Source organism: Chelon labrosus (genome assembly GCF_963514085.1).
Source record: "Chelon labrosus genome assembly, chromosome: 18".
Classification (NCBI taxonomy): Eukaryota; Metazoa; Chordata; class Actinopteri; order Mugiliformes; family Mugilidae; genus Chelon; species Chelon labrosus.
This window is the reverse complement of record NC_140351.1, coordinates 11,308,054-11,323,657: the sequence shown is the minus strand read 5'-3', so window position 1 is coordinate 11,323,657 and position 15,604 is coordinate 11,308,054. Positions and strand designations below refer to the sequence as shown.

The window sequence follows — 15,604 nt, the reverse complement described above, 5'->3', positions numbered from 1 at the left end:
AATATCTAAAACACAATGACTGCATGTTTTCTTGTTCATTTTTTATTTATTTTTTTAATGACTGTAACTTTGGACGATATCCAAATAATGCTTTACAACAAAAACTCTCATAATTTAAACTCTGAAAGTATATTAGGAGTAGATCGTTAAGAGGAGGAGGAATGACGACTGCTTTTCTTAAAAAGAAAAGAAAAGTGTGCTCCTGTAGTTTTTCTGTTGGTATTTTATTTTGAAGCACGAACATTAGGCCGGAAGTTGTACCGGAAGTGCTAACGTCAAACAGTAGTTCCGGCTTTTTAAGCTAGCTTCAGACGGTAGCAGATCATCCGCAGGTGAGACTCTTAACTTGCTCATTTCACTTAAACAAATGTTAATTTTTATTAACGTCAGCGTAACGACATTCTTCCGGGACGCGAGAGGACAACACAACCGGTAAAAGAAGCCCAAGCAGCGAAGGCGGTAACTTAGCTCAGCAGGTATATGGCTTTGGTTGTAAATCTGTAAAAGTTTCGGTTTCAACTGCCGTGAAATGTTGTTGACTAGCTAGCTTAATGTTTCAGACTTTTTTTTAAAAAAAAGTCTGCCGGTAAATGCCACCGATGTCTCCGGTTAGAATCGGGTTTAATGTTATTAAGCGGTGAGTGGGAGTGATGTCTGGTGGTGATCTGATTGTCAGCTGATTACTAGTGCAGCTATGATTAGCCTGGACTTTCCCAGTTAGCAGAATTTATAGTTTGTTGCTTGAAAGCATTGGCTGAGCACTCCTGAATAACTGGATTATTTCACACACAAACTAAACACTAGCATATATGCTTTAAAACGTATTTAATCACATGTTGATTTAGTAGTGTCTGCTAATAAGTTTTATGGGAAAATCTTTCGTATTTGTTTCTAGTTTTCATAAGTTGTAAAGATGAATTCAGGGACTGTTTTCCATCAAAACATCAGCTTTGCCTCTGGGGAAACTGCCATCAGCGTTTTTACTTTTATAAATAGTTCATTAGAGAATAATTAACTATTTAATTGATCCCAGTAGATAAGATTGATTGAGGCTTGCTTTCTATTAGTCAGAAACATAACTTTAAAGGTCGTCTGTAACTTTTTTAAAGTGTGTAGAAGTTTTCCTCTCTATATAAATATGTTGGTGCTCCTTGACATCTTTTAATTCATACACAATATCAAGTATTTATTTAGTCCAACAGAACAGCATTACCATTATTAAAATAAAGGTCGACATTGTCTTCTTCCTTATTTGTTTTTGTTTTTTTCTGACAGCCATGAGCAGCAGCTCCGCGTCTGAGCAGATGGAGGAGGTGAGGAAGAGAGCCCAGTCGCTCCTCTCCGCCTCTGGTTCGGCCCAGGCTGTGAAGGCTGAAGTCCAGACGATGGCCGCCATACCTCTGCCCCTGTCGGAGAAGTACCTTCACCTCACAGCAGAGGCCGTCCTGAGGGAGAACACGACGGGTCGCAACAGACAGGAGGTGAAGTCCTCTCTCAGAAAGCCCGGAGACGCTAGTTTGCTTCTTTTATTTATTAAAACCCCTGAATGTTATTTACTGAATGATAACTTGGCGACATCATCTCTGCCTCAGGTTATGGACTGTCTGAGTCGACTGGTCAAGGCCTTTAGCATCCTGGAGAAGTATGGATGTAACCTGACTTGCCCCACCCGACCCAGATACTGGAGGAGCGTCAAGCACAACAACCCCGTCTTCAGAACCACGGTGGATGCCATCAAGGTGAGCAAAGATGAGCAACTCAAGGAAGAGTTTTGTGACGATGAGATCAGTTGAGAACAAATCGCTTAAAGCGTGGTTTTCCTCCACAGGGAGGCCGGAGAGTCCTGTATCTCTACGGCTACACCAACCAACAGATAGACGGCCTCAGTTTCCCCGATGAGGTCACCGAACCAGATTCCGAAAAAGTTGCCGCGATCACGCTTGAAGTCATGACCTTACGCACGGAGGTGGACATGATAGTAAAGGTGTGTATTTACCCCTGTCATCTGTGTGTGGCTTGTTTCCCTGTGAAGTATTCACCGTTTTCCATTTCTTATATCTTTGTTTGTTTAGGGCACCCATCCCCACGTAGAACACTTCAAAGATATCATCCCATTTGTCATCCCGCAGGTCTGTACGCACATTTCAGGATTTGTTCACTAATTAATAGAGATCAGCTGTTCACATGAGTTTGTGTTGATGAATGTGGGGAAAAGTGGATCCACAGTAGAAAATGAAACATATCTGTAAATGTTGCTCCTTCATTCGTCTTGAGCTGGCTGCGATTCGAAGTGTCGACCTCGTTTCTCTTTTCTCCAGAGTACGCTTGTGACTGACTCTGCCTTGCCTGGAGAAGAGAAGCTCCCTGACAAACCACAGATCCCACCTCTTTCAGCCGAACCTGTTCCCGCCCCCGGGGCCCTGACATCAGGTGAGCTGCTGACACATCTGACAACATGCCTCAGCCAACGTTAATAGAAACACCTGGAGATGAATCCGTTTTCTGCAGCAGTTTTCTTCGACAAACTGTCATGACTTGGGGGAGGTGATGCATATTTTGGAACCGGTTGTGAGGTCTCTCACACACGTTAAGTCATAATTTATGTATTAATCTCTGCCTTGATGTTGGTTGTTTTAAAGACAAGTTCAGATCATAACTGAACCCTGGAAGTTTCACCGTAAGTTTACTTCTGTGCCGTTTGAAGCAGTGACAGAACAATCTCTGGACCCAGGACTCCTTGTGTATTCACACTACCAAAGGAATGAGGTCATATGTGGTCTGAGACCAGATCCTGGATGTGTTCACACCAATACTTTAAGCTGGTGTGATTAGATCACCCAGGACAGATGATAATGCAATGTATGACCAGGGCCTGTGTGTTTTTCTTTTCTTTGTCTCAAGTCTCTCCTGCAGAAAGTGTTTGTAACTTGTGTGGCAGCGCTTCGACTCTGAACTGCCCTTCCTGTGACTACCAGCCTTTCTGCGACGCATGTGATGACATCCTTCACCGCCACCCCTCCAGAGCCAATCACAAGAGAGACAAAATACAGAAAACCCAGCCAGGTGTGCCTAAATCACAACACAACAGTGGAAAGCGGATTGTTTTTGTTGCCACTGGGGAGGTTTTTACTTCTTGTGTGTTCTTGCAGACAGCTGCAGCATCTGTGGCATCTCCGCTGTCCACGCTCTGTGCTCCACCTGCTCCCAGAGGTTGTGTCTGAACTGCGACAGGCTCTTCCACTCTCACCCTGACCGCAAAGGACACAGCAGAACCACCATCACGCCAGTCAAAACGCCCAGGTGAGGAGCTCGTTCTTTATTCGTAAAGATGGCCACAGGTTGGATTAAAAGGGGAGTCGTGAATTGTTATTTAACCAGATGCAAGACTAGTTGTTTCCTCCAGAAAGTTTTAAAGGTTTTGCTTTCCTTTCGTCCTTCAGTCCAGTTCTGTCCCCCTGGGAGTGCACTTATTGCACTACGATGAACCAAATGCGAGCCGCTCTCTGCACAACCTGTGAACGCCCTCGACTCGCCACACCTGCATCCTCCGCTCAAGAAAGCCCTGTGTCAATTCCCACGTCACCAAACTCAGGTGAGAATTTGTAGTTGACCTTATCTATGCAACTTGTTTTCGAAGCAAAGTCACAGCAGATAAAGAAGTTTTTAGATGAATTTTGTACAAATAATAAATGATCCAATGAAGGTGATTTGTTTACTGTGTGGAGGAGTTTATATGAGTTGTGTTTGCTCTCTCAGAGTGGCAGTGTAAGAGCTGCACAGTTGTGAATCAAGGCAGCAGCATCCTCTGTGAGGTGTGTGAACGCCCCCGTCTTGCCACTCGCCCACCGCTTGCCCCGGTGGCGACCAGCCCCACGTCTCCGTCTGCCTCCGGAGAACAGGTTTGTCGGATTACAAACACACTGAATACTTTTATTCGTGTGTACTTTCTTTAAGAGCCATTGCAGTTACTTACATTAGCTCTGTAGCTGCAGTTAAGACAAATAAAATAAGTAAATCAGGATTGGATTATGTTTTTGGAAGGGTTCAGTTTAGTTTTCAGCTCTTAACAGAATAATCTGTGTCTAGATAGATGTCTCTTGGATAATCTAGGAGGAATAGCTTTGCATTAGAAGCTCTGCATTCCTTGTTTTTTTTCTTTCTCCTTCTTCGTCTTCCATCTTCTTCCACCCCCCTTCCTCCTCCTCCTCCTACTTCATCCTCTTTCTTCTTCTTTTCTTCCTTCTCCTTCTTCCTTGTCTTCAATCTTCTTCCACTTTCCTCCCTCTCCTCCTCCATCCTCCTCTGGTGTGCTTGTTATTCCTCCTAACTTTTTTTTTTAACATATTTTTCTTCCTTCCTCTTTCTCCCTCGTCTTTCTTCTTCTTCCTTCCCCATCTCATCCTCCTCCTTCCTTCTTTTTCCTCCGGTTCTTTTTCTTTCTCCTCCATCTTCTTCTTCATTTCCCCCATTCCTCTTCAAGAAGCAATTCTGATGAGTATGTTTCCCACTGTGAGACATTTTAAGGATGCATTAAATGAGTCAGTGCATGATAATCTGACATGTAGTTTAAAGACAGTAGCAATAATGGTATTTCTATGAGCTACCTCAGAGACACAGAAGACATGATGAAACATTACTGATCCTTTGTAAAACAAAATTTACTGTAGCTCAATTATCTGTAGTTTAAAATTCCACGTTTCTTTCTCTTATAATTGAAGCCTGTAAACTTTTACGACTTTTTTTTTTTTTTGACTAACCCGAACCTATTCTTTTATTTTCCGTCCGTCTACAGTGGACTTGCCAGTTCTGCACCTACGTCAACAAAAAACCCTCGACAGTGTGTGAGATGTGCGGCAACCAATGCAAAGACACGGCTGGAGTTTCTCTGCCTCAGTCCCTGCAGCAGACGCCGCCCAGCGCCAAAGATCCACTGCAGCCGGGTCCAAAGCCGCAGCCGAAGCCCAGAGTCAACCTGGAGCTGAAGAGGCAGAATACGATGAGGGAGGACGGACTGGCTCTCATCCACCAGATAAGAGTAGGACGAGAATTTCATTCAGCCGCACGCCAAAGCTTTTCCTTGTGATTTAAGAAACTGATTGTAGAAGTAAAATACTCATTCATCAGAAAATGTCCTTTTATTTGCTCAACCAACTGTTCAAAACTCTCCATGAAGTTCCAGCATCTATTTCACTTACTAATCTTTCTCCTCCTTTCTTTATCTTCTTTCTTCTTCTTTCTCTTTCTGTTTCTTCGTCTTGTTCTTTTTTTCTTCTTTCTCTTTCTGTTTCTTCTTCCTTAGTTAAATTAGCCAAGTCATCTGCTTAATTTAAACACCAGATTAACCCTTCACCTGCAGGAGATAGTGCTCCAACTAAGCTATTTTTTATTAATCTGCTTGTTTAAATGCCAAAAAATATTCAGTTTACGTTCACTCAAGACAAAAATGCAGCAAATCCTCACAACTCAAAAGCTTAACCTGGAAAATATTTGGTATTTTTGCCAGTTTTTATTCAAACAAATCGACTATTACAGCTTTAAAAGGCTATGAAGTGAAGACACATGGTGTCTCTTATTCCCAGGAAGCAGAAAAGCGAGGCGTCAGCCCGGAGGAGGTGTACGCAGCTCTGGGCATGTGTGGAGGCAGCAACCCCTGCGACTGGCTGACTTCAGAGCTGCCGCACCTGCTGGACGAAATCTGCGCCATGGCCGCCTCTGTCCAGCTAAACTACAAAACGGGGAATGTTGGGATGCTGCAAATGGTGGAGGGAGACGGACAGGAGCCGGAGCTGAGCGGTCCGAACGCCGCGGGCGACGGCATCAAGCTGTCCAGGGCTGAAGCCAAGCTGGCCTGGTTGGCGGCGGGAGGAGACACCGACAGGGCCGTGAAGCAGCTGCTGAGAGACCGACAAATCAGGGTAAGGACTTTCTTCCTCTCTCTTCCAGCTTGTCTAGATGTGATTTCAGGCTGTCAGGAGACATTTTTATCCCTATGAAATAAAAGTAGGATTATAAAATGCATCTATGTGTAATGCAATGTACAATATGTGCAGCAGCTAGTAGATATTATACGTTCCCTAGTTTAAACCTTGAAATTGTGAGGATTTTCTGCATTTTCTGATGGTACACTAAACATTTTTGTGTTCCGATGATTGGTCAAAGCAAGACATTAAGAGACTACCTCTCTGGTTTTCAGGAATTTTGATGGCAAATTATGATTTTCTGCAGACGATTAGTGTGCAGGATCATTGGTGCACTGGATTTATCAGTCTGCTTAAGTCAGGAAGCCAGGAGCAGAATCAACATCAGTATCAGTTGTCACTTTGCAAACCCCAGAGGAAGCACTGAGGTGACGGTAGCTGATACAAGTGAAACCAAGGCAATTTCACTGAGTAAATTTCAAGTTCAAATATATCTCCCAATTATTTAAATTCTGTATCAAGTTGCTCAAACTCAAGAACTCCCCTTAAAAAATCCTGTTTAGGCTCAAAAGCTCTATTCTTTGTCTGTGACTTGTTTTTACTGGCTTGGCTTTGTGGTTGTAGTATTCACTCATTGTCTGATTCTGAAAGTCTGATGTCGGCAGGTGGACATTTAACGTCTGTCTCTTGTCCCCAGATGAGGGAGCTGTACTCCCTGGGCTTCCGTGACGTGGCTAAGTGTGAGGAGGCCCTGCGGCAGAGCGGAGGTGAGGTGAAGGGGGCTTTGTCTCTGCTGCAGCGCCCCCTCCTGGAGCCCTTCCACCAGCATATCTGGACCGACCAGCTCGAGGCTCCGATTGATCCCAAACACCCGGACAAACAGGTCAGACAGGAAATACACCTGAGGGCTTAGCGTGCTGATGTGGGCACGACGAGAACAAATAATCCCGGAACATTATTGGGCGTGTTTTGTTTTCATTCCCATCATCTTGTCCCCGTTTGCTCCCCTCAGAGGATGTGCAGGCGGCTGCTGGCGCTGCACGACCTGCCCAGCTGGGGGCGGTGCGAGCTCGTCTTGTCGTTGCTCCAAGAGCCGGACGTCACTTACACGCTGGAGGATGTGGTGCAAGCCGTGAAGGAGTCTCATGACAGGGATTTCATCCGGCGTCTCCTCAACAACGAGTGTCCCATCTGTCTGAGCATCTTCCCCCGCAGCAAGGTGGGTCGTCCAGGAGAGCGTTGGACCGTCCACCATCATGATTTTAAAATGTTCTTCCCTTTTCTCTAGGTATATGTCATATTTAAACTTACTGAACACAAATTAAATATGTAAAGCAATAGGATAATAAAAAAATAAAAAAATTCAACCATGACTGAGGAAAAAAAAATGTGAGAAATGTCAAGAAGAGCTACAGAGGAAGGATCCCTCCTACTCAAACATAGCAGAAAGTTTTATGTAGGAGGGTAGGAATCAACTTCAAGGTGAAACCAAACAGATCTGAGCCAGACGGGAGGGTAGAACGGAAACATGTCTCCCAGAAAAACCTAGTGAACATTCAAAAACAAACAAACAAAAGTAGGATTAGTTTATTTTAAATATAAGTAAAAATGAGCAAATGTAGGTGGCGCGTGATTTGGATTTTAATATGTACTTCTTATTCAGAGAGGACTTGCAGAGTTTGTTAGCCTTTAATGCACAGCTGTTAAATCCAGTTTCTCTTCCCCTCCAGATGCAGTCGCTGACGTCCTGCCAGTGCTCGGTGTGCCACGAGTGCTTCAGGCAGCACTTCACCATTGCTGTGAGAGACAAGCACATCAGGGACATGGTGTGTCCCGTCTGCGGCGAACCCGACATCAACGACCCCGAACAGCTGGACAGCTACTTCTCCACGCTGGACATACAGGTGAGCTGGGGGCCAGAGGAAACGCGAAGGGCAACCTTCAACGTGCTAATACCGCTACATGCTAGGAACGTCACTCTGATTGGTTGTGCGACAAGAGAGGACAAGAGAAACAGGAAGTGACAAAAGTAAACAATACAACAAACTGAACATTCAGAGCCACAAATATTTTCAGCGTGTTCATCTAGAGTAAATAAAATATGGACCAGCTGATCAGCGTGATTCAAGAGAGGACAGCTCTGTACGACGGTTTGTTATTTAGGAAACTAAAATGAGGTTGTCAGAATATTAGGAACGTGTCGGTGCAACACAGTACAACTCAGTAGTACTACAAACTAGGTCTGGGTTTAAAAAAAATCTGATTTGAAAGATCAGTATCCCCAAAATGCAGCAGGTCATTTAAATTAAGATTTTGCTGAACAATGGAAAAAGGTTATTTGTTATTTAGATAGAAAAACTGAAAATTTCAGCCGGTAACAAGAAAGAGGGAATAAAATTAACTTCAATTTGTGCTGACACTAATTAACCGACATCAAACTTTTGAATGAGTGTTTTGTGATATTACTGAAACTGTAAAAAGCAGCTTAATTTACATGGTTCTTGGTCGTAACGTATTTGGTTTTGTCTCTCCAGCTGCGGGACTGCCTGGACCCTGACGTTTACGACCTGTTCCACAAAAAGCTGACCGAGCACGCTCTCATGAAAGACCCCAAGTTCCTGTGGTGTTGTCATGTGAGTTTGACGCAATTAAAAATTTCTACTTAATCAGCTCTGATGATCTGATTTCCTCCTCCACCTGCACACCATGCTTCCGTACTCACTTCCCTTTGGTTAGTTGGTTATTTTGAGCTGTTCTTGGTGTGAATATAGAGGGGGAAGCGTTGACGATTGTTTATATGGCTCCAATTTCTACCTTCCTCAGTGCACTTCCGGGTTTATCAACGATGGAGACCAGCTGAAGGTCACCTGCATGTCTTGCCGCAAGAGTTTTTGTGCCCAGTGCAAGAAACCTGTGAGTACAATCTCTGTTACTGTTTTCCATCATGTGTGGGAGTCGCCCAGGTCAGAGGGAGTTTCAGCCTTGAAGCTCTGGCAGCTCTTCAGTCCGTTGATTAACGCTCTCTCTGTCTCTCTCTGGCTCCAGTGGGAGCCTCAGCACCAGGACGTGACCTGTGAGCAGTTCCAACAGTGGAAGAGGGACAACGACCCCGAGTACCAGAGACAGGGTTTGGCCGGCTACCTGAGCGACCACGGCATCAGTGAGGCTCGCCATAAACTTCACCCAAAAAACATGAGTGTTTTTACCGGCAGCTCCACCCAGAGCGGTGTTAATGTTATGCTGCTGAAGCCCTCATTGAGCAACACAGTGGTGCATTTATTTATCAGAGTTCGTTATTAGGAATCCAAATAATGTCAAAAATAAAATTGTCACCTTTTCCCACAATTTCAGCAAAAACTGAAACTTTAAGAGCTTTTAGAAAAGGTTGAATTATATTACAAAAGTATAAAGAGACTGACAGTTTTCTTTATTTTGACCAGTTCAACATTAAAATGGTCTAATAATACAATACCCAAACTAATTGGACAATTACTGCCAAACTTCTTGTACGTCGATTTGTCTCTATTCGTTAGAGGGATTGTTAGAGATTTGAAGATGGTGCTAACCCATGCAAGAAATGGCATTGGACATTTTCTTTTACGTTTCTGTGCTACAGACAGGTTTTTTTTTTTTTTTTTTTAATATAACATTTGGACTGAATGTATTTACCAGTATGTGGTGTCGTCCCGCAGCCTGTCCTCACTGCAGGTTCCAGTACGCTCTGACGAAAGGTGGCTGCATGCACTTCAGCTGCTCTCAGTGCAGGTACGAGTTCTGCAGCGGCTGCAACAACCCCTACCACAAGGTGAGAGCTCGGTTGTCACCAAGTCGAAGCTGAAGAAGCCAAGCACTTTTCTTTATGCCGTTTGCAAATAACAGTGTTGCCAACAGTGTTGGAATGAGCAACATTTGTTTTCAGAGTCACTACTTACTTATTACAGTTTTGACTCACTTCTTATCAGAGGTTGAGTCTGGTAACGTGTTTTAAACCAATAAAATTGGACTGTCAGATGGTAAATGGCCTTGGTACTCAAAGAACTTTGCAGTCACAGACACATCTACCCATTTGCTCACACAAGCACACACCATTCAACACGCACTGAGAGCAACTGGGGGTTCATTGTCTTGCTCGAGCACACTTCGGCATGTGGCACATTCCGGGGATCGAACCGCTAACCCCCTGGTTCGTGGACAACCCGCTCTACCTGCTGAGCCACAGCCGCCCCAGATCTTTGCTGGAGCACATTTAGTTCCCGACAGAGATGCTTCAGATCAAAAGTCAGGCTGGCTTCCAGGTTTTCTGAAAAATACCTGCTCTAAATTTTATTTATTTTTTTTTATTTAACCTTTATTTAACCAGATAAAAGCCCATTGAGATCAAGATCTCTTTCACAAGGGTGACCTGGCCAAAAAGGTCAGCAGCACGAGGCACAACAGCAGCACATGTCAACACAGACCACAAAGAGCAACAGACAGAACAAAACATGCAATCCTAGAGATGCAACAGCAGTCCCAGTCAGAGACGTGGGAGCAGTAGTAGTAAATGCTGTCGTAAAATTTCTGTTAGAAATAGGAAGATGCTGGTCTTTCTGTGTGTCTGATTCAACATTTGCAGATGGACTCACGGCACAGAAGCATTGAGAGTGGCTAATGACCAAAGAACACACAGTGTGGCTCTGTTTTATACTTCTTATCTACTGGAGGTCGCATGGTTGACTCCTTTCAGCTGTATGTCTGGCCCTCAAATACAGAACAGAACACAAGGATGCCACAGAACTGACATATCTCAATACTTAGGTTATAGGTAAAAGCAGCATCTAAACCATGTGTATTGATTGTGGGAAAACTTTCCACATACTAAGCATCCTCAGTAGGTACGATAAGAGCTTGTTTGTGGACTCCAGATGTCGCTAACACATGCTTGTCCTCATGTGTTTGTATTTATTTTTTGTTCTCTCTTGCAGACTGTATGTAAAGTTCCTCAGTGCACTTACCCCGGCCTGCACGCTCACCACCCTCGAGACTGTCTCTTCTATCTCAGAGACTGGGAGCCTCAAAAGCTACAGGCGCTGCTGCAGGTAAAGTGGCTCTTGTATAGTCGGAAATTGTCCGACAGTCAGTGGAATGACAAACCTGATATTAATGATAAGGAAAAGAGGATGTGGTCGCATGGCCTTGTCATCAAGTACTTGCACGAGAGGAAAATAAGACCAAAGTTGTATAATGAACTCTCTGTTTAAGGTCAACAGCAAACAGATCATTATTTAGTGGTGACGTGATCCCACTTTGATACAGCATCAGCTTGAATTGTTTCTAGTGGCTGAAATCTAAGCTAAGCTCTGAAATATCATGTCTAAATGAATACAACAGTGGATAAATGTATGTGGCGTGTTGTAATGTAATTTAATTGTAAATCGAATCTTTAAAAAAAAAAAAGTGAATTAAAATTGTATTTGTTGGTTTGATCCTCAGAGGAGTGCAGTGGACTACAACACAGACGCTTCTGATGGAACTCAGAATGGTAAAACTAAAAATATAAAGACTCACTCTTTCTTGCCCCAGAGTTTACATCCTTGTTGTAGGCTTGCTCCAACATCATTAGGTTGAGGATATCAGATTAGTGAAGGACTACACTCGCATGCCACTTTATTAGGTACACTAATGGGAGTTGTGAAGTAGTGGTTAGAGGTGCAGCTTGGCTGAGGTGCCCTGATCAAGCATCTAACCTTAAATTGCTCCCCGGGCGCAATCCTTACAGGCTGCTGTCCAACTGTATACACTACTGTGTGAACAAATGGATGGGTCAAACAGCAGGAACTGCAATTTCCCCTTTGCGGGACAATTAAAGGTTAAATGATTTATTATTTTTATTTTATTAGTGAAAACAAATGCGTTCTAATTAGGGCTGTTAACACACAAACGTTGTTTGAGAAATCAGGAAGTGATGGAAGCAGCAGTAACGCTGTGGAAAGCAAGCAGAACCTGAAGTGCAGTCGTCGTAAATATTGTTACCCAAGACATAAAACAAAACAGTGCTGAATAGAATAGTGTGTCATTCATAATCCTGCTGTACACTGACAATAAAGTATCTGGAGTTAAAGAAGATTAAATTGTTCTTTTAAAAAAACAACCTTTTATAAGATCTGCACTCTTTTATCGAGTATTTATTTCCTCTGGGCTGATATATATTTTTTTTATGGTTTGTGAAATGATTTTTGAGTCTGTTTTTATTTCCTGTATTAAAGCCAAACTGATTAATTTAAAAAAAAAAAAAAATGTTTTCTGTTGCAGACACGTGTGGTGTGATGGAGCAGAAAGATGAAGGAGGCCAGCAGATCGATTCACCGTGCGGCATCAAAACACAGCCGGGACAAGCCGGACTCTGCGAGTGAGTGAAGTACACAAACGTATCGGTGTTTAATGTTTCATCTCCACGAAGTACTGCTTTTTTTTTTTTTTTTTTTTTAAATAAAGCTGCATTTTATTCTCACACACTGGGGAAGCAGAAACATTATCAGCTCACTTCACCACTAATTTTGTCCTCTATCAGCTCTTAAGGGAAATGCAACTCGGTGCTTCAACCTCGCCAACTCATAGGAAAGAGTCAGGTTCTTGATTTGGTCTGCATTTTCTCCAGAAACTTGCTTACTCTTTCCTCATCAGGTTATTTTGCCCTGTTGGTACAGATTCGGGACATATAATCTGTAACTCTCAACACCACATTAACTTTGACAGCCCTATTTATTGGCCTTAATACAATCGCACACATGATCTAGGACTCAGATTAGCCGACACTCAATATTAAATGGTCAGTATTAACAGAAATTTTAAAAAAAAGTGCCATTAATGTACGTTTAATTAAGGACGATGGGGTGATTAATTGAGATTAAATACTTGAATCCGTGTACATCAAGTGACTTATCAGGTCGGTCTACACTTGAAGATGACTAGATTATTGTTATTCAGATGAACCTACAAAGAGTCATCGGTTGAATCAGCTGCCCGTGGTTTTACAGAGCTTCTAATTATTGTTTAGCTGTTTGTTTTCAGTCTTGCAGCTGCTCGGTGCAGCTGCTTAACACAGTAGAGCATTTAATCGAAACAGATTTCTCCCTCAGGGGTTTGTGGAGATCACAAACAGAGCCGCTACTATGTCTCAACAAGCAGCTAGAAAAAGAATCACATTTAGACAAGTTGGCTCACTTCTTACGCTGCGGTGTGTGTGTGTGTGTGTGTGTGTGTGTTTGTTTGCGTAGGAAGCACTACAAGGAGTACCTGGTGAGTCTGATAAACGCTCACTCCCTGGATCCCGCTCTGCTCTACGAGCCCAACGATCTGATTCGAGCCTGTGAGAGGTACCAGGTGAACACGCAGAGAGGAGAGGCCGAGGAGGACGAGCCTTACTATGCTCGGATGCTCAAGGTGGGAATCTGCGTTCATATAAAAATGAACTAGAGAAGCTTTTATTATACAACGAAACTGCAAAATACCCGTTACAGCAGTGTAATGGTACTCACAAACAATCCCATCCACTGACTAGACCAAGATGAGTAAGACCATAATAAATTTTAAATATATTGCACAGGACGTTTTAATTATCCCGTTGGGTTTTATCGTGTGAGCGACTGGGTGGCCTTGGGGGGGAAAATAAGTTCTGTAGTCTGATGGTATGAGTTTTATGGACCTGTACACATATATATACACCAAACATTTTTTTTTCTTTACAATCCTGAACTTGACGTTTGTTCTTTACGTTCTTTTCCCCTCACAGAAACTGATGGAGGTTCCGCTTGGAGAAAAAGTTCCTCGAAACAAATAAGACGTCCCAGGAATCTGCCCAAAATCTGGAAATCATCCAGGAAGGAGAGCACCTTGATTAAAAAACAAAAATAAATATTGATCTAAATTCCTCTGCTGTTTTCAAGCCGGTGTGAATCATCTGCAGGATAATTACGTTCCATCTGAGTGCCAAACCACAAGAGGAAAATTAAATTGTTGTGACGGCTTTAAGCTGTTGTGTCTGGTTTGTGTTTAGAGACATTTTTTTTTGGTGCTTTGTTTTTCTCTGTTCTCAGTTTTTTTGTTTTTTTCCCCTACACAAATCGTAAAGATGATCAGTTGATCTCTTAGAGGGGGTCTGTAAAGAAGCATCTGTCTGATTGCTTAAGATGTTTATCTAATGTTGTGTGCCTTAAAGTCACAGTGACGCAAACGTTGAACTCTCAGAGGAGACGATTTGTAATGTGAAGGATCTGAACGTTTTGATTCACCTCCTGAACTCAAATGAAGAATGTGGGTTTATTTCAGTATAGAATTGTATAAATATATGAACACCAACTAATCACGTTTATCTTTGTGTACACCGGGTAAATCAAGTTGAAACATCAATAAATGTCTATTTTAAAAGATATGTGGATTTAATTCTGTCTTTCGGGGGAATAATGAAGCGTTTATGAATTAATTAGGACATCAGCAAGCTCTTAAGTAGAGTCGTGACACATTTTACTAATAAATTTTGGGAAACTCATTTTCATTTAGTCAAATTTTGAGCGTAACCCAAGCCGCCCGCAAACACAGCGACCAGGTTTACGAGAAGTTAAAGGACTCTCACAATTACGTAAGCAGATGACGCAAGATCTGTGAATCAACGGGCTTTCTTAAAGCAGAATATAAGGGGATTATTCAGAACAGGCGCATGACTTGAGTTAATCCTTCTACGCTTTTAAATTCAGATTTATTATTAATATGTACTTTCACACTGAATAAGGCTTAAGTAACGTATTAATATATATACAAATACTTTTTCTTTTTACAGCTTTTCTAGTTACAAAAACACTTGGAATTAAACGCAAGAATTTTATGCAAGCCTTTACCATTTATACATCTATGTTATTTGTAGTTTTGCTTGAAGGAAAAGAAAGACGAGCATCACCTTTAAAATCGCCATATTTTTAGGAGGAAATATTTTATTTGTTCTATATTTAACAAGAAAAGTCTCATTGAGGTTACAAGTCTGTGTCCGTCTACACACCAATAAGTTACAATAACAAAAAGTTTAAAGTTTTTATTTCAGTATAACTAAATTGTTATATTGAAAGGAATATGGTGCAAGGGAAACTAGACCTTTAAATACATTTAATATATAAATGGGTTTGGATTTTGTTTTTTTAAACATAAAGAAATCCAGGATAAGGCATAAAATCCAGTTAATAACAACAACAACAACAACATTCAAGGGGCAGCACAGTGCCGAGGTGGTTAGCACTGATGCCTCACAGCGAGAAGGTCACCGGTTCGAATCCATGAGCCTGTGTAGAGTTTGCATGTTCTCCCTGTGTCTGCGTGGGTTCTTTCCAGGTACTCCGGCCCCCCCCCCATGCTCATTAGGTTAATTGGTGATTCTAAATTGGTGTGAGTGGTTGTCTGTCTCTCTGTGTTGGCCCTGCGATGGACTGGCGACCTGTCCAGGGTGTACCCCCGCCTCTCGCCCGCTCCAGCAGACCCCCGCGACCCTTAACAGGATATAGAAGGTATAGAATATATATAGCGGGTATAGAAGATTGCTTAGAAGATGAATGAATGAATAATATTCATTCATAATAATAACATTCATTCATTCATCTTCTGTAACCGTTTATTCCTGTTAAGGGTTGCCTATCCCAGCTGTCATCGGGCAAGAGGCGGGG

At 42.5% G+C, this 15,604-nt stretch overlaps 1 protein-coding gene across 2 annotated transcripts; it reads left to right on the top strand.

Moving 5' to 3' along the window:
• Positions 1 to 300: 300 nt before the first annotated feature.
• On the top strand, positions 301 to 14,328 carry LOC311503415 (E3 ubiquitin-protein ligase RNF31-like). Of its 2 annotated transcripts, none has more exons than XM_084566116.1 (24): positions 301 to 332; positions 1,276 to 1,481; positions 1,593 to 1,739; positions 1,829 to 1,984; positions 2,073 to 2,129; positions 2,319 to 2,430; positions 2,902 to 3,063; positions 3,150 to 3,300; positions 3,441 to 3,592; positions 3,757 to 3,899; positions 4,793 to 5,035; positions 5,580 to 5,915; positions 6,616 to 6,801; positions 6,931 to 7,137; positions 7,649 to 7,822; positions 8,453 to 8,551; positions 8,742 to 8,831; positions 8,964 to 9,078; positions 9,611 to 9,723; positions 10,883 to 10,996; positions 11,391 to 11,439; positions 12,210 to 12,306; positions 13,175 to 13,340; positions 13,690 to 14,328. In XM_084566116.1, exons 2-24 carry the CDS (start codon positions 1,278 to 1,280, stop codon positions 13,735 to 13,737), a joined length of 3,321 nt encoding a protein of 1,106 aa, XP_084422242.1. In that variant the 5' UTR covers positions 301 to 332; positions 1,276 to 1,277; the 3' UTR covers positions 13,738 to 14,328. The 2 variants fall into 2 exon arrangements, with proteins under 2 accessions (XP_084422242.1, XP_084422241.1); XM_084566115.1 differs by having other exon boundaries at positions 319 to 476.
• The last annotated feature ends 1,276 nt before the right edge of the window (positions 14,329 to 15,604 follow it).